General features: G+C 39.4%; 1 protein-coding gene across 6 annotated transcripts in view; it reads right to left on the bottom strand.

The window, feature by feature from the left end:
* The window catches only part of LOC114651415 (macrophage mannose receptor 1-like), a 425,221-nt gene that overhangs the window by 277,539 nt on the left and 123,880 nt on the right, over window positions 1-23,802 (bottom strand). For 5 of the 6 annotated variants that reach the window (XR_007936117.1, XM_051932998.1, XM_051932993.1 and 2 more), the window contains exons 4-6: window positions 2,356-2,688; window positions 1,786-2,124; window positions 467-784 (exon numbers count right to left, since the gene is read on the bottom strand). Coding sequence is in view for 5 of the 6 variants with exons in the window: in XM_051932998.1 (XP_051788958.1) it covers window positions 467-784; window positions 1,786-2,124; window positions 2,356-2,688 (990 nt within the window). In the remaining variant the exon portion in view is untranslated. Of the gene's footprint in view, window positions 1-466; window positions 785-1,785; window positions 2,125-2,355; window positions 2,689-14,210; window positions 14,280-23,802 lie in introns of all 6 variants that reach the window. The other variant, XM_028801309.2, reaches the window with a different exon arrangement.

Raw genomic sequence — 23,802 nt, 5'->3', positions numbered from 1 at the left:
TCTCATTAATCATGAGAGAAAAATCAGACAAGGGTAATCATAATCCAAACCCTGTTTATTAAGTTGCCCTTTCAGTTAGGAGTGATCACTTGTTTCTACCCAAAACAGCTTGCTTGTGTGATACTGTACTCTGATATGCTGCATTACAAATCTCTAAACAATGTTAATTTTTTTTATTTGTGTAACGGTAATCCAAAGGAAGGTTGCTGTAACATCTCAAATAGATCTAAATAAAACATACTTTCATGGTAAGAATATAAACAGAAAATTAAAAGACACTAATTCAGACAGACAGATATAAAGAAAAATAGACTAAACATCTTACAAATGTTTGTTGCATAATACACTCTAGTTCTTAATGTAAATGTTAGAGCAGTCCATTTCAAATAAGAAAATAATTTTGTAATTTACACTTAGATCTGTAGTTGTTTAAAAATGTCATTATTTAAGATGAAAAAGTTCTCACCATTGTAGCACATGAAAGGTTTTTTTTGACTGCAGTCTGAATCATTCCAATAGCCATCTGACTGGAGCACAGCACAGAAAAACTCTCGCTTCCAGTTTGTGAAGGTGAGAGGGTCACCATTGGACCAAAGCCATTTGTCATTTTCACGGTGGAGACCAATCCAACCACAACTTTGTCCTGGCAGTACTAATACCTGCTGATTTACTGTTTCATTCTCAATAGTCACCAGGTCTGTATAATTCTTACTGCAGTATTTCTGAGAATCTTGCCAGGATAATGAATTAGGCACAAAGTAGTATGATGTGGATACACTAGACCCTGAGAAACAATATGTCGAGATTTATAGTCATGCAAATATTCACTTGACTGTTTTATTGTTTTTCTTAGCTGAAATTTTTCTGTTAACTACAGTGGTGCCTTGTACTTTCAAACAATTCTAACTTAGAATATTCCAGTGTTCAAATGCTAAATTTAAGAGAAATTTGATCTGGAGTTCAAACTATGCTTCTGTGTTTGAACTGCACACGCACTGAAAAAAGGCAACAACAGATGGTGCTTACACAGCAAGTGTAAACGTAATCTGCTGCGCTCCCAAATTGTCTCTCACTTCTGCTGTGAAAGCATGTGTTAAGTTAGGCTTGTGTGTTTTCAGTGCTTTTTACTTTATTTTTGGTGTGTTTGTTTATAATATACAGTAGATAGATAGATAGATAGATAGATAGATAGATAGATAGATAGATAGATAGATAGATAGATAGATAGATAGATAGATAGATAGATAGATAGATAGATAGATAGATAGATACTTTATTAATCCCAAGGGGAAATTCACTTACATTCACATATAACCCATATCTGTTAACCATGGCATTCAAAATAAGTGTGGAAGCTACAAAACCTTAGAGGAAGGTTGTAGTATTGACGATTGAGGGGAAAAAGGAACATGAAGGTACAGTAAATGCAATTTTCATTTTATTACACAGTATGTATTTTATTTATTGCTTTCATGTTTTATTATTTAGGGTATTTAATTGTTAATTGATATTTTACCTTATATTATGTGTATTTGTTGTTTTAAATTTATCGAAATGGGCATTGTTTAGGGTCTGGGAAAGGATTAATTCACTTTCCATTATTTCTAATGGGAAAAACTGATTCAGATTTTGAACGATTCGGAGTTCAAATGGCCTCCTGAAACAAATTAAGTTTGGAGTACAAAGCACCTATGTATTTATGCTTTTTTTAAAATTATAGTTAATTTCCATTGAGCTTAGTTTAAGAAATATTTCTCTAGTAAATACAATAAATCAGAACCTTACTGTTAAAGCAGGAGAAATTCATGTGTTTCTTACAGTTATTATCATTCCATCTTCCATTTTTAAGAATCTCCACACATGCTTCATTACGATCAAAATTGTCTGGTTGGTTGGTGTCCCAGTTTTGAAATGTTAAATTCCCTCCATCAGACCACTTCCAGGGGTTGTTGAACAGTCCAATCCAGAATGAATTGCCATTCGCATTCCTTAGTATCTCCTCATTTTCATTCTTATTTCTTATGCTGACCAGGTCTTTGTAGTGTACTTGACAGAAGTTCTGAGCTGCGCTCCAATTCTTCTTCTCATTTATCAGGACAAATCTCTCTCTAATGTTACTTGTTTCTGTGAATACAGAACAAAGAAGAGGATAGTCTTCTTCACTTAATTACCAGACAGAAAGGTAATTTGTCTTTTGATCACATACAGTATGTTTCTCCATCCATCCATTATCCAATAATGTCACGGGGGATCTGCTGGAGGGGGGATCTTACTCATAACATGTTAGTTTTTGGTTTAAATTAAATGCTTTCAAACTCACTTCAGTATTAATCATACTTAAAACTGATACATTACGGCTGTAGCACATGAATTTTTTACTGTCATGACAGACTGAATCATCCCACGAGCCATCAGAATGGACAAAAGCACAGAAGAAATCTCTTTTCCATTTTGAATATGTAACTTTATCCTGATTCGACCATTGCCACTGGTCACCATTGCGATGCATCCCAATCCAAAATTTTGGCTTTTCTGATATTTTTATGAGTAATTGATTTTCTTCTTCATTATCCACAGTTACCAGTTCTGAGTTTATATTCCTGCAGTAGTTCTGAGCCTTAAACCATGCCATTTCATTGGCCACAGAGTTAAATTCTGCAACACTGTAGGACACAGATGAGGTGTACTCTAAAAAATCAAATATTTAAAAAATTAAACCACAAGGCAATGATTTTACCACTTAATTTTAAAGATTACAATCTTCTACACATTTTAAAGGAGCTCTTAGCATCACACAGATCAGGCCTAGACAATTTAAGACTATTAAAATTTATTGATACATTTTTATTTTTATGTAAATGTTATGAGTTCATTTCTGTAGCATTATTGCATTTTCACCGAACAAACATTAATGTACTTTACAATACATTGCCTTAACCATTAAAATATAATTGCATTTTCTTACATTTTAAAATTAAAGTTCAAATCTATTTTCAAATAGAAATTCTTGCATATCTCCCATAGGAATCTGACAGTATATTACTAATGACAGACAATAAATACAACAGCATACAGTAAATCTGACTCTTATACTAACTTATATTTTTATATAGTCTGTCCAAAACACCGAGCCATCTTACACTGTGAAACACTAAACCCCCTCATACTTTTAATAAATATTTCTGCATTCTGTTAGTGGCAGTCTGAATTGTATAGCATTTAGGAACTAGACCATAATATACAAGGCTGCTGGTTTAGTCCCTATCTGTGGTTTCTTTACAACCACAAGAAAAGTCACTAAATATTAGTCCAATTGTGTGACAATCCAGGTAGGCTCCACAATCCTTGTGACACATCTAGGAGCCACTTGAACTGTTGATAACACACCTGAGAATGAGCCACAGTAAATGAGAACACACATAGTCAAATGGTTGTGTAAGTGTGCAGATGCTTTTATTTTAAAACCAAACAAACAAAGATTCAAAAGCCCAATGTGCAAATTCAGTGCAGTGCTTGTCTATAAGTAAGTAAATAAATAAATAATCCTTCCATAAAGTCAAGTGAATTGTGGATGTTAAAAAAGGTCCAAAATCAAACAATAAATGAGCCTTTAAAATGAGGTTAAAACACACGGCAAGTAACGGTTCTATAAAAACTCACAAGCCCTGGTAAATACTTTTTAAAACTAATGTCTCCTTTGCTTACCCCTGATGGGATCCTGTAGCCAGAGGAGACATCCTCCTGACAGGCACAGAAACCTTTAAGATCCAGGCTTGGGACCATGCTGCCATCACAGGCTCCCAGCAGGGTGCCATGCCAAGCCTTCCTGCTCTGACTCCTGCTGTCACTCCTCGGCCTTACGAGGGAACCCTCTAAATAAATGGGTCATAACAGCGACCTAAAGACTGTCAGCCGGAGTGATACTCTTCATGCACCCTCAAGTGCGGGCAATGCACACCTCCCTGGGGCTTTCTTCCTGGCTGACTGCCTACATTTCTCTGCATTGGCTTTGTTCCTGCCATTTATTTTTCTTTCCGTTCCATTTAACTTCCGATCCTTCTCTGTCATTGTTCTTGTCTTTTTTTCTTTTCACTCACACAGTCTCCCTTTTTATCCCTCTGTGGGTGCAACATAGAACTAATCATGCTGTCACGTGCAAACGAGATCAGCCCCAATCACCTCAACAAACATCCTGGGCTGCTTGCACACGTACTTCCATGAAGTTAGAGCATTTATTTATTCATTTAAAAACATACAGTGCCACGGACCTCTCCAATCACGAATTGATAAAACCTATGCATTATGTCAGAGGAAGACCAAGGACTTAATTGGGAGGATGCAACATTGAAATCCTCCACATCTTTTAATAACTCAAGTTACATAAAAGTTACATTTAATAATATGCTAAATGTAGAAGGCACAAATTTATAGGCCCCAAATCCAAAATAATGGCAGTAAGACTAAATTATCGCAAAACAGTGTTTATTATACAGACTAAACAAACAAGGGACACATAAATATATAAAGTAACCAAACCACAAATAAACAAAAGTAAATCCAAAATCTCTTGTCTCTCTTTGGACCTGCAAGGCAGGCCTTGAACCTCAGTTTAACAGGGGAGATGACTCACACACTTGAGATGAGGTACTTTAAGTGGACAACACTCCCTATCAATTCCTGTCTCTCATTTTCTCTCTCTAACAAATGTCCTCTTTTCCTTCTGCTAATATACAGTACTAGCCATACGCCGCATAATTATGTATTGATGGGTGACCACTTCCTGAACGACACAGTTGTCAGTACTTGTAGTCACAGTTGAGAAACACTTTTTTAATGTCTTTTAAGCACAGGGGAAACAATGAACATGTGAAACATCCGTAATGTAATAAGCCACCAAGAAAAGTAAAATTGCAACAATGCTATCTACAAAAGTGAAAACAAATTCGAGCCCCGTGTATTTTTTAACTGCCTTGTGGGGCTGTAGTAGTGTTGCTGCTTTGCGGTAAGGAGACTCTGAAAGATTGTGTGTTCGCTTCCCGGTTCCTTCCTGTGTGGATAGTGCTTTGAATACTGAGAACACCGCTATATCAATGTAACGAAGTATTATTATTCCTATGTGTCCAGCACACTCTCTCGCGCGAGTGCGCGTCTGTCTGTCTGTGTGTGTGTGTGCGTGTGTGTGTGTGTGTCACACGCTCTCGCTGCACGTGGTCCTGTAGGCAAACGCCGCAAAAATAATATATTGATAGCTGAACACTTCCGGAAAGACACAGTTGTCTAAAAGGAGAGAAAAAAATGAACATTTGCAAAATCCGTAATGGTGCTTTCAGTAAGTACAATGCACAAGCGTTTAATTTCATTCAGCGATTCAGTTCCAAGACAAACATGCCTCTTCTTACCTGGTCCTCCCCCGTCCACCTTCGTTCTTTAAGCTTACACACCCCCTGGTCATGTGTCCACTTGCAAGAGCAAGTCACGGAGACCCGCCCATCAACATTAAGACCATGGCGTAGTTGAGAAACACTTTTTTAATGTCTTTTAAGCACAGGGGAAACAATGTACATGTGAAACATCCGAAATGTAATAAGCCACCAAGAAAAGTAACATGCTATGCTATGCACAGAAGTGAAAACAAATTCAAGCCCGGTGTATTTTTTAACTGCCTTGTGGGGCTGTAGTAGTGTTGTTGGTTTGCAGTAAGGAGACTCTGGAAGATTGTGTGTTCGCTTCCCGGTTCCTTCCTGTGTGGATAGCGCTTTGAATACTGAGAATCAGTATCGGTATATCAATGTAAGGAAGTATTATTATTCCTATGTGTCCAGCGCGCTCTCTCTCCCGCCTGTGTGTGTGTGTGTGTCACACGCTGTCGCTGTCTCTCTCGCTCGCTTGATGCACGTGGTCCTGCAGGCAAACGCCGCAAAAATAATATATTGATTGCTGAACACTTCCGGAAAGACACAGTTGTCTAAAAGGAGGGAAAAAAATGAACATTTGCAAAATCCGTAATGCTCCTTTCAGTAAGTATAATGCACACGCTTTTGTCGGCCAGTTTTTGCCAGCTGACCGTCGTCGCACGGTCATTCAGCGATTCAGTTCCGCAACAAACATGCCTCTTCTTACCTGGTCCTCCCTCCACCCTCGTTCTCTAAGCTTACACACCCCCTGGTCATGTGCCCGCTCGCAAGAGCAACTCACGGAGCCCCAGCCACCAACTTTAAGACCATTGGATGAAGCAGATGAGACGCTAATGAAACAGAGGCACAGGGCTTATTGATTTTTAAAGACTGCTTCCTTCATTGTGTTTTGAGAGGGGAACATACAATTGTCCGTGACTTACAATTGGAGGACCGCCGACGCTAATGAAACAGAGGCACAGGGCGTATTGGTTTTTAAAGACTGCTTACTTCATTGTGTTTTAACCTCAGTTGTAAAGGATTGTTTTAAGGATCCCATGGGATACCCCTCGCAAACCGTTTTACACGCTGCATATGGAGATTCACCTCCGTGAGAAACATGCCTCTATGAACAGTCAACGTGGCTCGGAGGTGCATGTGGCCTCTACGACAGACGAATATAAATGACGCCGTTTTTTCTGATGTCGTCGCGTCCGAGTTGGTGGGCATGGCTCTGCGAGTTGTCGTCGCAACCAATGGTCTTAGAGTTGGTGGGCGTGGCTCCTTCCTGCGTATGCCATGGGTGTCTTACTTGTCGGCGGCTTAGTGAATCCACGCCCCTTCCAGCATGCTTTCCATGGTTGGCTACTTGTCTTCTGGTTTAGTGAATTATATATATAGATAACTTGTTCTTCTATTTCTCTTAGTCCACACTGTCACACATGTGCGCATAGGGGGCAGCTGAAGGGCTCTAGTCACTGTATTTCTACTGCTGCTCCAGGGGTTGGCTTTGTATCCTATTATGCCTTTTTTTCTTCTCCCTCTGCAGATAAAATGATTGATTGCTATAACACCTCTGACGTCACTTCCGGTGTCTGTCCATCTGCTTTTTCCTGTTGGAAGGACCCAAAGCCAGAGGCTCCACCATCTTTGGCAGTTTTATTGTGAACTATGTAAAGACGTCCCTGCAATTATTGCATGTCTCTTCTTTGTTTTTGCAAACCAATTAAATAGGGTGACTAGGCTGATACCTCAACTCCTTATCGTGGTTGTCTCCTTCTCTTACAACACTCAATATGAGTTTGACAAAGAGCAATCCCAGGGTCATTTCCAACCAAACCCTCTAAATTACTTACATGGGTGGGGTTGACCCTATAATTGTAGCAGAGGCCCCAGGCTAGGGCCCCACATACAGTAAGTGGTCCTAGTGCCACTTCACCCCTTATACAATAAAGTTGGCACTGCTTCTTTCCTTGGTGAGACTTATCAGACATTAATTTCCCCAATGACCACTTTGGACTTCTGTATACCCAAGAGCACAATAGGAATTTAAACCTTCTCTGTTTATAAAGAAGCTGCACCAGTTCTTAGCCAGGCATAAGCTCTTGTTCTTCAGCAAGCTTCCAATTGCCTAGGCCATAACCGTTAACAAAAGTCTTCAACACTAAATTCCTAAAGGGGGGTGGGGGTGTTATAATGCTAAGAAATCAAAAGAGAAAAACCAAGATTTTCTTAGGTAATACAAACAGTTCAGCATAGCTAAAGTTGAAGGAGATGCACAAGAAAGGGGGTGCTTGCCTTACTGAAGCAAACGGTTAATTGATCACTAAACATTTTGTTATGCTTCCAAGAACAGATCACTGTGAGAGTTCTTAAAACACTAACTGCTGAAAACATTGGAAAAACAAGATGCAATTGAACCAAGGAGCCTGAGCAATGAACCATAAGGTACACCTCACTGTGTGGACTGATATGTTTCTAACTCCTGTTCTCATTAGAATGTAGAAGTTGAGGTAGTTCAGGTATTTTAGTACTCTTGATTGGGCAGCTCTATGTAACAATGTAACCAACACGGCATCCTGTAATGTACTGTATATATATAAAAATGCTAAGGTCTGTCCATCTGCCTCACAATTACTCTCAAACTACTAACTCCTAATCATAAGCTTACAACCTGACATCTTCTAGAAATTCAAAAAAAAATTAAAGTAGCTGTAACAAGTATGTTTAGAAAATATGTCTCTTTCATACACATACTGCATCAACACACTGATTGCAGACCTTGACACTTTGCAGGACTCTTAATAATACTGTAATAACCCAGGGGGTGTGAAAGATGGAGGAATGGAATTAGCCTCTTTAAGCTGATTACTAGTGAATTGACCTAAAAAAGACAGTCAGGCTTTTTCAGTGCAGTGCCAGACTCCTAGCTACTTAGTTCTTTTGTAACTCTGTTCCTTCAGCTCTCTGTGATTAAACCCAAGCCCAGGGTCCAAAACCAAGTCTAGCCAGAAGCCAAGTGTCCAACCCCATGGGCTGTAGCAGCCTGGAATAATCATCAAATTGCTAGATAACTGCTGTGTCTGTGCCCTCCCAATTTACCTGCTTGAAAGACCGCTTCTCCAGGTATTCCCGTCACTTGTCTCTAACAAGTCCAGACCTTGAAGTTGCTACAATTCTAATGGCAGGATTTGAGGAGGGTTAAGTCTAAAGATCTTCAAATATTGAGAGTCGAGGCCACAAAATTGACAATGCTTTAGTTAGAAACATTGTTATAAGAAGCTGTCTCTTCTTTTTGTTTACAACATCAAAGAAATGTTACAGTAGCTGTAGATATGTTGTTATCCTTTCAGGTAGACAGGAGGCTACGGCAGGGAATGCCTACACATCTCTTCATTTGCGTGGATACAGTGTAGTGCTTGACACACTGCAAATTCAAGTTTTGGTTTTCAGAAATGTTTTTTTTTTTTGGAGAATTTTCGATCTGTGGTTGGTTCAGTTGGAAACCACAGAAATGATGGGCTGTTTTTGGGTGGAGTATTTTGTTAAATACCAAAACAAACGAGTTATAAGAGCCAATCTTAGAAAATTAAAGCTTTGAGTTAAACGCATATTAGTGTTTGCTTAATTTGAATAGAATATACTGTAAATTTCTTTCATAGTCAATGGTATAGTCTTTTCCCCCAATAAGTTAGTAAGAGATAGAACTTTCTTGCTATAACTGAGATATAATGTGTTAATTGTGTCAGTTGTTGTTTAGAATAGGTCCCAGTACATAGGGGCTTAAAAGACCCATTTTCAGCATAGAAATGTGATAACCATACAGTTTTGTGACTGTTTTGAAATGGTTCAGAAACATTTTGAAGTGATCTGTAACAATTTGAACTGTAACAAGATTTAAGCTTGAACAGAACTTTCCTTAACAAGAACTTTTCCTTTATTGGCAATTTTATTTTTTGTGTGAACTGTTTTACTTTGAATTTTAACTAAAATTTTTAAAAATGAAGATATTTCGTCTGTGGAATCATTTCAGCACGTCAGGCTTTTGCTGAATCCCATCTTTATGCTAGAGCTGATGAACTTTGGTAAATTTGGAAAAACACAATTACACGAGTCATTACCTAAAATTCCAGATTTTCAACAATGATGCAAAAAGTGCATGAATTAATACACTGAACAAAAATTCTCAATCCAGTAATCTAATAGAACAAAAACTACAGCTATTTAATAATTAACTAAGATGCAACAAAATTAAAAGTGATCAAAATATAAAATAAGCACAAGAAAGACAAAGCCTAGGTGGATACAAGACATCAGCCTGTCTAATTAATATGTGAAAATTGTATTTGAATAAAGTCTAATTGTAGAATACTCCCAAATCATGTGACTCAGTGATGCAGGTGCCCGATGATATTGTTCACAATTTGTTCTGACTCTGTAAGGACAGTGACTGAGAAGGTTAATGTCTCACACGGATTGGGAAATGTTAGAGTCAGCAAGGTGTCAAACAACAAAGCAGGGGTCCAAAAGCTAATAAGTCAAAAGAATATTAATCACCAAAGCCCAATACATAAATGAAAAAGTAAAGTCAAAAATAAACGCACAAAAAATCCTATCTCCCTAAAATGATTTTGAAATAAATAATGCACAACAGGATTTTGTAGAATATCCGGAAACATGGACACTGAAGGTATTGTGCCTCCAAAGTTTTCTAGGTAAAGTACACTGGTATAATACATAACACGACCCAAGTGTCACTTGACATGTGTGGGCCACCAGGGGGCACACAGCTCCCCAAACACCTGACATGACAGACACAGACACAAGGGCAGCAACACACGTTTATTTAGATGGGGAAACTCTTCCCCAGTTGTTCCCCTCAGCAGCACAGTACAGAAGCACAATATACAATGTTGCACTTTTCTCTCTTCTCTATCTGTCCTTCCACCTCCACTCCTCCACAGGCAAGCTTCGTCCCTCTTCCTCCTGACTCTGGCTCCCTGAATGGAGTAATGCAGCCCCTTTTATAGAGTACTCAGAAGAGCTCCAAGTGTTCCACAATCTCCTTCAATCTGCACTTCTGGGTGTGGTGACAGCCCTGCATATGAGGGCTCAGCCATTCTCCATGCGACCCCTGGCAGTGGCCACAGGCCCCTGCAGGGTTGAGCTTCCATGCTCCAAACCTGTGGCACTGCAGCAAGCCAGGGGGGCTGCCCTCTGTCATCCTGGGGGATTTATTGCCCCATGCAAGCTCCTTGCTCCAGTCTTTCCGTTATGGAGGCGTTCTGGCCAGGTAAGAATCCCAGCTGTCCATTACATAAGTTTGAGTGACCTCAAACAATATGGCTGCTTGTGAAACATAAAAATCATATTGAGTTCTTTTTAAAAAAATGCACAAAATGAAGGAATGGAAACTTCATAATCATAACAGTATTTCCACAATAATAATGAAGTCCAAAGTACAAAAAAAAAGTGTGGAAATGTGATGACATACATTAGGAGTGTGTGGCTGTCTACAGGTATTAGTTAAAAAACATTACACACAGGCTTCGGGTGGGCATATATAAGCATAAGTTCAATATGTCATTGTGCTCTGTGCAAATCTGTCTTATAAAATCTGCTTTTTTCTGCTCACATGCACAGCTGACACATAGCCAGATTAAGCACAGGGGTTCACATAAAACTGCTAGGAAAACAGTTTGACATAAGACAGATTGGAACAACTGGGAAGCGTGCAGTCAGACTATGAGATGCTGTGTACTATTTCTATCTGTTAAGTTAGCAAGGAACTGTATCCTTGTTTAAGCACTGTTGCCTTGTTTGGATTGCATGTTCGCCTATGGGGGGCCCTGAACGTGAAGAAAGAGTATAAAGCCTTGGAACATTGCCCGGTAGACCTTTGAGGTCAACAAATGGATGGGAGATACTGTCATCTGTTCCTGAAAATGCCTTCCAATGCACTGACAACACCGACAGACTCTGCGCCTCAGGGCCCAACTCCTGGACCAGGTTTTGTCATTGGCTACATCCGTCTGATATGCAGCTCCTGCATGATTTCTTACCGCCGTATCACTAGGGAGGGGTTTCACCTTTTATGTTATATCTGTATAGATTTTTGGTTATGTAACACACCACAATTACGAAAGAACTCATTCCCAGGGAGCTAGCATAGGTGCATGCAGTACCATGAACAAGTGCCCCTGGGGTGTTGATGGGGAGGTTGGCTGGATCTTGTTGCATGTGCAGATGAGCAAAGTTCATCCAGTGTCCTCATTAGCATTCTGGGATTTGCAATACCATCTACGCCTGCTTAGCAATAAAAGGAGCCATAGTAGGACAGAGTGAGAGAGCCAGACAAGAAACAGATCAAGTAAAAAAAGGAATGACGAGTTTGGAGGTTAAAAAGAAAGAAAACTAAAACCAAATGTGACAGTGGAAAAAGAGGCAGGATTGTGGCTGAGCCTGTGCTGCTGTGGGAAGCTATATGCTTTACCTTGTTTGGCCATATCTCATTTACACAGAGCACACCATTCCTCACAGAGCTTTCATAATCTTTTTCCCTCTATTCCAGAGTGGGTTATTTTTTTGAAGACAGGACTTTTTCTATGCATGTCTGTACATATGTTGTAAAAACTAAATAAAGGAGGCTGTTAACAGGAAAGTTATCTGCTCTTAAAATGTTCTGTTTCAATACTCCGTTCATGATGTGTTACAAAGATGAGAGCTTGGTAAATATGTGTGCAATGTACATCTCTGAATTAAACCATGCATTCCACAAATTCATGAGAAGTGTATTTTATTGATTATTGGCATTCACTCTTTGTTTGAAATTGTAATTTAAAAGTTTCTGTTCCAGTTGATGCTTCAGATTATCTAGGCATGCACTGTTATGAAAAAATATAGTAAAGTTTGGAGATACTACCTATCACTGGTAGATATTCTATTTTCCAAAGAGAAGGTTAAAAAAGCTGGCAGGTTCCTTTTAGCAAATTCTCTAATTTACTTCTGGCAAATAAAATGTAATGATGAAAGGTTGTTGTGTATTTTAAGTATAATGGAAATAAATGATAACTTTGAAAGGGCGCAATTGACAGTAACATCTAAGCAGTGATATGTGTTTTCCTTTAGTATTATATTCTGATGAAGTGTTGAACCCCTGGATTTCAGCAGGTGCTGAGTTAGAGCTAATCCAGTAGGCAGGGTTTAATTTCTTTCTAGATTTTTCCACATTCTCATAATACAAATTAAATAGCATCATGTTCCCCTCTGCTATAAATCTCTGAAGAACCTCCGTTTTTTGTGTTCCAAGTAAACAAAGTTGGGGTGGCGCAGTAGTAGCTCTGCTGCCTCACAGTTAGGAGACCTGGGTTCGCTTCCAGGGTCCTCCCTGCTTGGAGTTTGCATGTTCTCCTTTGTGTCTGCATGGGTTTCCTTCAGGTGCTCCGGTTTCCTCTCACAGTCCAAAGACATGCAGGTTAGGTGCACTGGAGATCCTAAATTGTCCCCAGTGTGTGGGTGTGTGTGCCCTGCGGTGGGCTGGTGCCCTGCCTGGGGTTTGTTTCCTGCCTTTAGCCCTGTGTTGGCTGGGATTGGCTACAGCAGACCCCCGTGACCCTGTAGTTAGGATATAGTGGGTTGGATGATGGATGGATGGATGAGTAAACAAAGTTACAATTGGGTCCATTTTCTTAAAGAAGTTATTAATATGTAAGAATATTCTAAAAAGACACATAAATTCTCTGAAGATATTTATTTTAATGGTATTAATTCTCCCAAGTAAAAGTAGAAGTAGAACTAATAATGTTTCACTAACATTTAGCGTACACTTTTACCACCCTATTGTTGATATTAGTATAATGGTAATAGTGGCATAGCATCAGTTTTAATGTGCTAAAACCAAAATAATCTAATGTGATTTTGAATGAATAAAACTGTTTTTATTATGCAATTTAATTTCATATTTAATTGCTGTTACAGGTACCCTATTGGCGTGTGTCTAACACACTGCATCGTATGACCATACTGTGAAAGAAGCACATGAAGTTTGGGTTGTATTGAATGTATGAAACTTGTATTTTAAATGGAACATAGACAATATGTTCTCCTCTGGTAAGACCTACTTCACACTGTGGCAAGCAGCTGGGGGTGGTACCCAGCTGGGACGCCCAGAAGTACTGGAGGAGGGCTTACACCTCCTCCAAACCATATGAGGGGGCGACTGCCCTGGTGGTTTTGGGGACCACGGGAACAGAGCTTAGAAGCTCAACCTTATAGGGGCCCGTGGTCACTGCCAGGGGGCACCCCAATGCCTGTGGAGCCCTGGCCCTCAGCACTTCCGCCACACCCGGAAGTGCTAGGAGAAAGAAGACCAGGGACACCCAGAGTGAGGGGGCGACTGCCCTGGTGGTTTTGAGGACCACGGGAACAGAGCTTAGAAGCTCAACCTTATAGGGGCCCGTGGTCACTGCCAGGGGGCACCCCAATGCCTGTGGAGCCCTGACCCTCAGTACTTCCGCCACACCAGGAAGGACCAGCGGAAGCTAATCGGGAGGCACCTGGAGCACGTCTGTTTATACACATGTGTATAAAAGGGCCGCCTCCCTCCATTCGATGGCATTGTGAGGCCTGGACTTTGGGGCAGTTTGGGGTTGTGTGTGACACTACTTGTAAATAGTATTTGTAAAATAAACGTGTGTTGGATGCTTTAAACCATGTCTGCCTGTCTGTGTCCGGGCCAAGTTCCACACCACATATACTGCAAAGTTTTTTCCTACTAAATTTGCAATTACCTTATGCAAGTATTAAATATAAATTTACCATTATCAACTGCAGAGATACTCCCTTTGTAAATCTTGTTAGATGATGTGAAGAAGACAAACTCCAGCCCTGAGAGAAAAGTGAAAAAGCTTACATTATTGTTATTATTATTATTATTATTATTATGTTCCTGACACTACTCAAGACTAAAAATAAATTATTTCACAAATATAGTATATTCTTTTCAACAAATATATAAATAAATACATAAAGACATTAAGGTTAATAATAAATAAATGTAAAAATAACCAAGTCATGCAGTTTTAATATGATGTTAATATAACAGTTGGATAAAGATCTATTAAATTACATGAAATAAATCAAATATTTAAGCATTATTGCACAACATTGAATTAATGAAAACATTCCAACACTCCTAGACCTTGTTACTTCTACACTGGGCCACCCATCAACACGTTTTGAAATTCTTAATATTATAGTATTGCCAGATAATTATTCCTTTTATTTTCAAATTCCATTCCATCATTTAATTTAAAACAAGCAGGAGGAAGAAAAGTAATGTTTGACAGTTAATCATTCCGTTAAAAAACAACACGTGTCTTGTGACTCCTTATTTAGCATGAATGATTAACAAATCCCATAAGGTTTAATTAATGAAGCGCCTGATTTGGAAAGATTTGAAAAAAGGTCCTAATATGGTGTAGAAAAGGATATGGATAGTCTGGCATCCAAGCTGGGAAAGTCTGTATATGCCGTGAAGGATTGGTACAGGAGGGCAGCTTGTCGTGGTAATATTTTCTCTGAGAATGCTGGGTGGCAGCATAACTTTAGCAGTGCTCTTGGCCTGATTCCTGCCAGGCTGCATGAGAAGTGTTTTGAATTCCTGGAGGTGGGACATAAATGGTAATCTGCCCCATCCAATTGACCAATACTGATACTGTATATGTCAGATTACTGTCACTTGGCCTGCAAAAACATGAGAACAAAACACCTGCCAGCAGTACCATATGTCATCTGACTTTTATATCTCTGTGGGCATTGTAACACATGTCTAAACTTAGCCTGGACTAACCAACTTGCAGGACTGGTCATCTTGCCATCTGGGGCTCAGTTTAGCAAAAGATAAGTTAAAGGAGGGAGTGCATAGACTGCTGACTAGTTCCCTTCTCTTCATAACCATAAAATTAACAAAGTACAAGCAAGGAAAGCAAAAAGTCACATAACTTATTTGGAAATTAGATAGATAGATAGATAGATAGATAGATAGATAGATAGATAGATAGATAGATAGATAGATAGATAGATAGATAGATAGATAGATAGATAGATAGATAGATAGATAGATAGATACTTTATTAATCCCAAGGGGAAATTCACATTCTCTCTCCAGCAGCAGCCTACTGATACAATAAACAATATTAAATTAAAGATTGATAATAATGCAGGTAAAAAACAGACAATAACTTTGTATAATGTTAAATGTTAACGTTTACCTTCCCGGGTGGAATTGAAGAGTCGCATAGTTTGGGGGAGGAACGATCTCCTCAGTCTGTCAGTGGAGCAGGACAGTGACAGCAGTCTGTCGCTGAAGCTGCTCCTCTGTCTGGAGATGATACTGTTTAGTGGATGCAGTGGATTCTCCATAATTGATAGGAGCCTGCTTAGCGCCCGTCGCAACTGTCCAGCTCCATGCCAACAATAGAGCCTGCCTTCCTCACCAGTTTGTCCAGGCGTGAGGCGTCCTTCTTCTTAATGCTGCCTCCCCAGCACACCACCGCGTAGAAGAGGGCGCTCGCCACAACCGTCTGATAGAACATCTGCAGCATCTTATTGCAGATGTTGAAGGACGCCAGCCTTCTAAGGAAGTATAACCGGCTCTGTCCTTTCTATCACAGAGCATCAGTATTGGCAGTCCAGTTAGTAGAAGAGGAAAGGAGCTTATTGATCAGTTTTGCATAAGTGAATAAAAAAGTACGCAGTTTTAATTTTACACTGCATTACCTACAGATTAAGATCACTGAATATTTTCTGTTTTTTTAAAGTATTTTGAGATATTTTACACAGTTTTAAGATCATTTTATAAAATACTAGCTGTCCCCCGCGGCTCTGCCTGCGTAGTAGTAAAACAGGACAAACTTTAAAAATCAAAAAACAAACAGGTATCGCTAGCTAAGCGGAGGCAAGGTACACTCCAAAATGTGGCCAGAGGTAGACTGATTCGAATGGATGCTGCCACGTGAGTGAGGGAGGGCCAATCCCAGTTCCTCATTCCTGACATCACGCTTTCCCCTCCCCTTGGCCTGCAGCCTCTAACTTGAATAAATTGAATACATCACCCCTGCAAGAGAACTGTGATACTTAGCGCGATGACAGATGTCGCAAAATCAATTGGAATGTTCAAACAAATTATAGAAAAAAAACAGTTCTATTTCCATTAAGTAGTTCTCTTGTGAAAAGCGGACAGACAGACAGACAGACATTAGATTTTATATATAGAGAGATATCACTAGTGAGGGAACCCTTAAAAAATGTCCAGGAGTTGGATGTCAGGCTTCTTAAATATGGAGCAATCATATACCAGTTATGATCCTGGTGCATATCTTCCATTTGAAACTTCTACTATGTATTATATGGAAGGTCCAGTTGAGGTGAAAGGGAGAAAGTGTCAGTAAGATCATCTGAGATATCAAATTAATAAGAAAATAAAGGGGAAAATGTATCCTTTTTTTTTTTACATTGTTCTGCCCTAACATCCTGCCACACCTCACCAGAAGTGGTGTTGAGTACAGTACTTCAAATTTAAGTTTGGACACTGATTAAGTCATTAACATTGAGTCCAGTTTTCCAAGGTCTTCAAATGGACAGAAGTAGAGAATTGGAAGTGCTAACAATTCTGGAACTGGAAATTATTTGCTACATCTTTTTCATGCTTACGCCACATGGTGTTGAGAATTTATATAATGTCTTTCAGAAAGGAAACCAAGTCTCTTAATTTGATGTGCACTCTATTTCTAGAGAAGGCAAACTTGCTGTGAGACACATTTGTGTTAAGTGTTGAGGGTATTTGACTCTTACAGTATTGGCAGCACTGTTTCATTTCCACTGGGCTTCAGTAAACACCAAACAGAGTTCAGTGTATATTGTTCAAACTATTCCATCCACAAAGAACCTATAGTGCTGCCTACCAGGTCAACATTTTTGTTTTTTCTGGTATTGGGAAAGACACCTGTGCCACCTTGTGGCCATTGTTCTCACTGTAAAAAGAAGGTTTACACATTAATCCTGCTCAATATTTATAGAGATTGAGGGAAGTTAAATATTTGAATTAGGTTTTGTCATGGAAAGTAAAAAAATGGATACAATTACCTACCATCCTTCCCTAGATCTTTTGGATACTGTCAGAGGTCACTACATTCCTTTCCCAGAGGATGGAACACTTTAAGGTGAAAGGTATACTTATTCTTATGTACAGAATCCTAGGGCAGATCTCACTTTTAAAACGTTTTACTTTGAGTCTCGGTTCAAGTGAACCCTTGGCCTTTAAATGGGCCAACTCCCAGTTGTTCTTCCATTATTTGGGTTATTAATTCACCTTGGTCACTGATTATGCTCCCCTACAATAGAAGACTTTTTACAAGTACTCTAGCCGAAGTGTGAATAGGCGGGCTGTGTGGAGTGCTGTGCCATGTCATGATTGTTACCATTACACTATCTAGATAAGGAAGCTAAAATAAAGGCAACAGAGGCAGGGTGATTGTCTCAAAACAGGTGTCTGTGACATTCATATGCAACTTTGAGGTCACTGACCTGAAAAATAAAAACTGACTCTGCACGTGTTTTTATCCCATTATTAATCCCATTATTCTCATTAACAGACTGACACCCTATTAATAAAGAGGTACAGAGTGCTCTCAGAGATGGAAACATTTACTTGAAAACTGATGACACACAGCAAGCAGCAGTTTTTTCCAGCAGTTAGTTAATAAGCTTTACCTTTTCCACAAAGGAAGCAAATGCACATCGAAGGTCAGAGAAGCATATTGGAAGGAGGGTAATAGGTATATGCTTAGTAATGACTTTAGATTTGAAGGCAGCAGTGTGTTGCTTAGAACCACTTATTTCACATGCTTCTTTCCCATTTGGCACTCAGAATCTAATGATATGAATATATTTTGAAAAAGAGATGTTCATTAACACTTGCAATACTCCATTCAGCTTCCATATTTATATACTATAAGGGTATGCATTATGGCTGGCATGGCATACTGCCTGTCATCTATCCTCATTTCTCTGCTTGTCTGCTTTTAAATACTTAAGAGAGTTTTTAAGGCAATGATAAGAAAAGCTGATCCAGATACTGATTGAGTTAGGATTCAACTTCTCCCATCATGCAGGTGGGCAGTGTATTTCACTTGCTAAGGCCTTGGGGCCTCGTGTATAAAACTTTCTTACAGAACCACTCGTAAGCCTTTTCTTACAGAGAAGTTGGGATTTCTAAAACACAAACTTGTCATGGAAACTGGCTTAAAGTTACAAAAGTTTTACCATCCATAAGTCCTACACAGACTTTTTTGGTGCCAGCATTTTACCAACCTCAGGCGGCAGGACAATGCAGTAACAGAAAATTTCATTTCATCGCACATTTCAATGATGCATCAGTCACATTCTGATGTTCTTTTACTAATTTATCACACATAATTGATGTGTTCTCTCAATCATTACAGCTGTCTTCAGGGTTGGTGATAACGCCTAATGCATTTGCTTAATGTAAACTGCTTTTAGTGTTTCTATTTTTTGGTATATAAGCCTAATTGATAGGATTGCAATTACATTTAGTGCATTAAAGACAATTTGTAAAATATTTATTTTAGGTAGTAGTGTGTACACCACAAGAGAGGAGATACTGTATAATGAAACAACAACAGCAAAAACATTTATTTATATAGCGCATTTTTATAAAAACAATGTACCTCAAAGCACTTTACTAGATGTCAAAGAGAAAGTTACAAGAAAAGAAGAACAAATAAGATTAAGCAATAATATTAAAGATTAAGTGGTAAACAAAGAAAAAAAAATGAATCTAAACGATCTTAAAAATAGATAAATATCAACTGGAAAAGTAGCATCCTCATATACAGTGTCATGATGTAAGTCTGTAAGGATGAGTCTAGTGATAAGGTCAGATGGCTGGGAGGACAGAAAAAAACTTTTAAAAACTCCAGTTATGCTGGAGAAAAAAACAAAATCTGTAGGACCCCAAGACCAAAAGACAGCCCAGCCCCACTGGGCATTATATCTAATAACAGGTGGCGCAGTGGTAGTGCTGCTGCTTTGCAGTAAGGAGACTGTGGAAGATTGTGGGTTCGCTTCCCGGTTCCTCCCTGTGTGGATAGCGCTTTGAGTACTGAGAAAAGCGCTATATAAATGTAATGAATTATTATTAATATAAATGTTCTTAAGTCAATATTATTTGTTTACAGGCTTCATATGAGAGGACTTGATGAAGATGGTCTCCCAAAGGCACTCCCAAATACGATCATGATAGAACAGACCATTAGTTCATTAAAAGGTAGATGGCAATGTTTGGCCTCATTGGGTGGCAAACTGCTGTACAGTGGCACAAAGGTTCGCTGTATTGTGATGGCTGGTGCAGTACTGTGCAGAAACATGGACGCCATTAATGTAATGGCAATTCAAAGATGTTTGGTGTTGCACATTGAATGTAAAGAGAATGATATGTATTGCAATATTGACCTTTACTTGGCAAAATTATTTTACGATTTCAATAAGAATATTCTTAATATCTTGCAGTTCTGCACATACAGCCTACATCAATTCACACTGTGCACTGTTGTCACATTGCTATTACTCTCTCCACTTATCTGCTCATTTTTCTTTTTTTTCTGACTCCTGCAGACAGAAAATCCAAAAGATTTTTTTTTTGCGATTCTCCACTTCAGTCAGTAATACCTCAAGTTCACATTCACTTAAGTATTGTTTTCTGCCTTTGTGAGATACAGGACTGTGTGTAGGAAAAGTGAGAGAGATGGACTAGCAAAGGAAAGCTTTTCAAAAATACACCACTGCCTCACAAATTTCAAGCTGTAGTGACAGAATGAATACGTTCTTAAATTAGGAGATTAAATTATAGCTTTCCTGAACTTATTGTGTTAAGTGGCAGAGCAATATGACAAAAAAAATCCCTTTCAGAATTAGGTCAGAATTCAGAAAATGAACAATGTGAGTCAGAAAAAGGCCAATTGAAATTTGGCCTAAAACATTACAAAGAAAAATTTTCAAATTGGTTTTGAGTTCTTAGAGTTTAGCTTTTGCTTTTTTAACTACAAATAACAAGACAAGCAGTATGCAACCTTAAATGAGACAGCTAATAAGGCTAATATGACTGCAGAAAGTTAATCTCATTGCATTGCTTGAAACTGCTTTTCCTGATGAGTGTTGCGTAGTCAGCATGCCAAGCAGGTCAGCCCAGACTTCCCTATCTCCAAATACAGAATCCAGTAATTCTTGGGGATGTGACATTGTGGGTCAGCTCCACTCTCCCAGTTACTCTTGGGAGCCTTTTGAACCCGCTTCTGCTGATAACATACCCGAGGCATGAGCCAGCAGATCAGGACACAACACACAAACATAGCAAGTGGTAGGTTCCAAGTGATTAGTTCTTTATTAAAATCAGTCCAAACAATGTGTCCAAAACATTGCAGTGCTCCATCAGTCAATAAATAAAGAATCCATAAAATGGTGCAAAAGTGGAGGTTAAAAACAGTTCCAATAAATATCCATTAAAATTAGAGGTTAAAAGCCAGAGACAATCCACAGAACTTTGAGCTCCGAATGCTGCCCTTTTAAACCTGACAACTCCTCCCCTTATCCTGTTCGAACATCGCAAAAGGAGGAGACACCCACCAATAGGGGCCATCAACCTTCATATCCTAGATCAGGACCCCATTGCCCAGCCTTCAGCAGTCCTGCTGGGGTGCAACATTGAGCTGCATACGCCCCCCGCTGCCTATCCCTCAGAGTCTGCGAGAGACACATATTGGGCTGCTCCTACTCCCCAGCAATCGCTCAGTATACTGCCCTTTCTTAGGCTTCAGGCTTCCTCAGCCCTGAACCTCACTCTCAACCACCTGCCTTCTGCTCCCTGCAGCACAGACGCCTGCACTCTTTCTCTCTATTTCTTCCATTTAACCTGTCTCTCCTTCATCTGTCTTTCACTCACTGGCCAGTCTGTTTATATCTTCCTCCTTTGGCCTCTTTTTTCCTCATGCCGGCTCTCCCTTATATGCCTTCATGGGTGCAGTGCCCTCAGTCATACATCACAGAAAGCCGATGAAGCAATTGAGACAGACCGCGCAATCACATGCAGGTGCATCTTGCCTCAATCACCTCACGAACGTCTCACACCTGAGTGAGCATGCACACCCATGGAGATTGAGGCGGGCTATTTAATTACTACATTTTTTAAAAAGGGCTCCTAATCGTTAATCTGCTGACCCACTATTCCACAGGGGAATTCCCAGACATACCCAAGCCAGCCAAGAGATATAATCCCTCTAGAATATCCTCAGTCTGCATTAGGGGCTATGTCCACTGGAAAGTGCCCAAAACAACTCTTACGATATGCTCAAACAACCTAAATTGGCTCATCTCGATATAGAGGAGCAGTGACTCTACTCGGAGGATCTCTCAAAATAAGGAGCTTCTCACCCTTCTCTGGAGTGTCAGCCCATGAGACCTGTAAAGAAACCTATTTTTTGCCACTTGTACTTGTGATCTTATTCTTTAATCCATTACCCATAGTACATGATCATAGGTGACAGAGAGATGACAGAGTTAAATTTAACTCCAGGGTAATTTTCTGCGCAGTGTGTCATTTAGGAGGAGTTTAAGGCTGACTTATGTGGCTTAGTAAGAAAAATACATATTATGCAAAGTAAATGTAATTTATTCACGTAAACAATGTAAAACTGCTGTGGTACCATTGTGCTTATTTCACACAGCCTTGCCTGTATTTTGTGCATTTTCTAAAGTCAGAAGCACCAATAAATAACAGCTGGTACAGCATAGTCCACTGAAGGCTGTATGTGCAAATGATGATTTGAGTTTGTTGTGAATCTATTGCTATAAAAACCTTCCTGCTAACTCAACAAATACCCCTGCTTAATTTCTATCACTCAGTTTTCTACTACTTGAAGGGCAGACAGAGAGAGAGAGAAGAGGAAAGGAACTGGGACAGCATGACAAAGTGTAATATAGAGAAACGAACCAAGGAACATAACTAGAAGATCAATAAGAAAGAGGCATCTAAGCCTAATATGCAAACCAAAAGACAAAATTTGAGGACATTCATGAGCAAAAACCAAAGAGTCTTATAAAGCTAGAGAACTTTGTTGTAATCTTTTTTTCAAAAGTTGGATGACTACACTTAACAGAGAGGGGATTTAAATACCATCATGAATGATGATATCCATGTACCAGTCAGATTTATGAAACTCTCAAGTTAAGCCACCTAAAGATACTAAGTCTCTCTCCTTCATACAGATGTCTACGTTATGGACGCTACTCTTCTGCTTTCACTTTTTATTGAACTGGTGTGAAGCCTTTTGACTTTGAAATACGGATATATTTTTATTAGAGCGTTACAGCTAGACTTTTCTGTTATTTATGTTTGTTAATAAATATTGCTTTGTTATAAACTTCTATACTTTATCTGCATATATTTAGTTAATGATAGAATAAAGTAGTACATGGCACTTAGTATGGGCAGATTCTGGTTTCTTTTCTACAGGATTAGGTGTTGCGGAGGGATGCCTCCAATTGTGAGCATCACAGGAAGGAGTAACATGCACCCATCTCGTCTCTCAAACCTAGTGAGTCCTTGTCTGGAGTACAGAGGAGTGACAGGCTGTGCAGGCATTAATCATGACCAGTGCTTAAATGTATGTATGCTTGTTTCCTTTATGTGTGTGTTAAGCTTAGGGGTCAAGAGAGGCCAACCAATAATGAATCTAGTGAGCCCACTCGTCCAATGATAATACATCACACAAGATTTGTTATACAAAATACATGTGAAGTCTGTGCATTGCAGGTGAAAGTATCTCAATAGAGTAGTATTTAGCAATGTTTCCTCATGTTATATACCCAAGGACCTAGTCTCAGACAATCTATATATATAATTCACTAAACCGCCGACAAGTAGACACCCATGGAAAACACGCAAGAGACAAGTAGACACCCATGGAAAGCACGCAAGACAGCCACGCCCACCAACTCTAAGACCATTGGATACGACGACAACTCGCAGAGCCACGCCTACCAACTCGGACGCGATGACACAGAAAAAACGGCGTCATTTATGTTCGTCTGGGGTAGAGTCCACATGCACCTCTGAGCCACGTTGACTGTTCATAGAGGCATGTTTCTCGCGGATGTGAATCGCTATATGCAGCGTGTAAAACAGTTTGCGAGGGGTATCCTATGGGATCCTTAAAACAATCCTTTAAAACTGAGGTTAAAACACAATGAAGGAAGCAGTCTTTAAAAACCAATAAGCCCTGTGCCTCTGTTTCATTAGCGTCTCACCTGCTTCACCGATGCAGGCCCTGCAACA

Source organism: Erpetoichthys calabaricus, chromosome 1, assembly GCF_900747795.2.
Source record: "Erpetoichthys calabaricus chromosome 1, fErpCal1.3, whole genome shotgun sequence".
Classification (NCBI taxonomy): Eukaryota; Metazoa; Chordata; class Cladistia; order Polypteriformes; family Polypteridae; genus Erpetoichthys; species Erpetoichthys calabaricus.
This window is presented reverse-complemented; position numbering and strand designations above follow the sequence as displayed.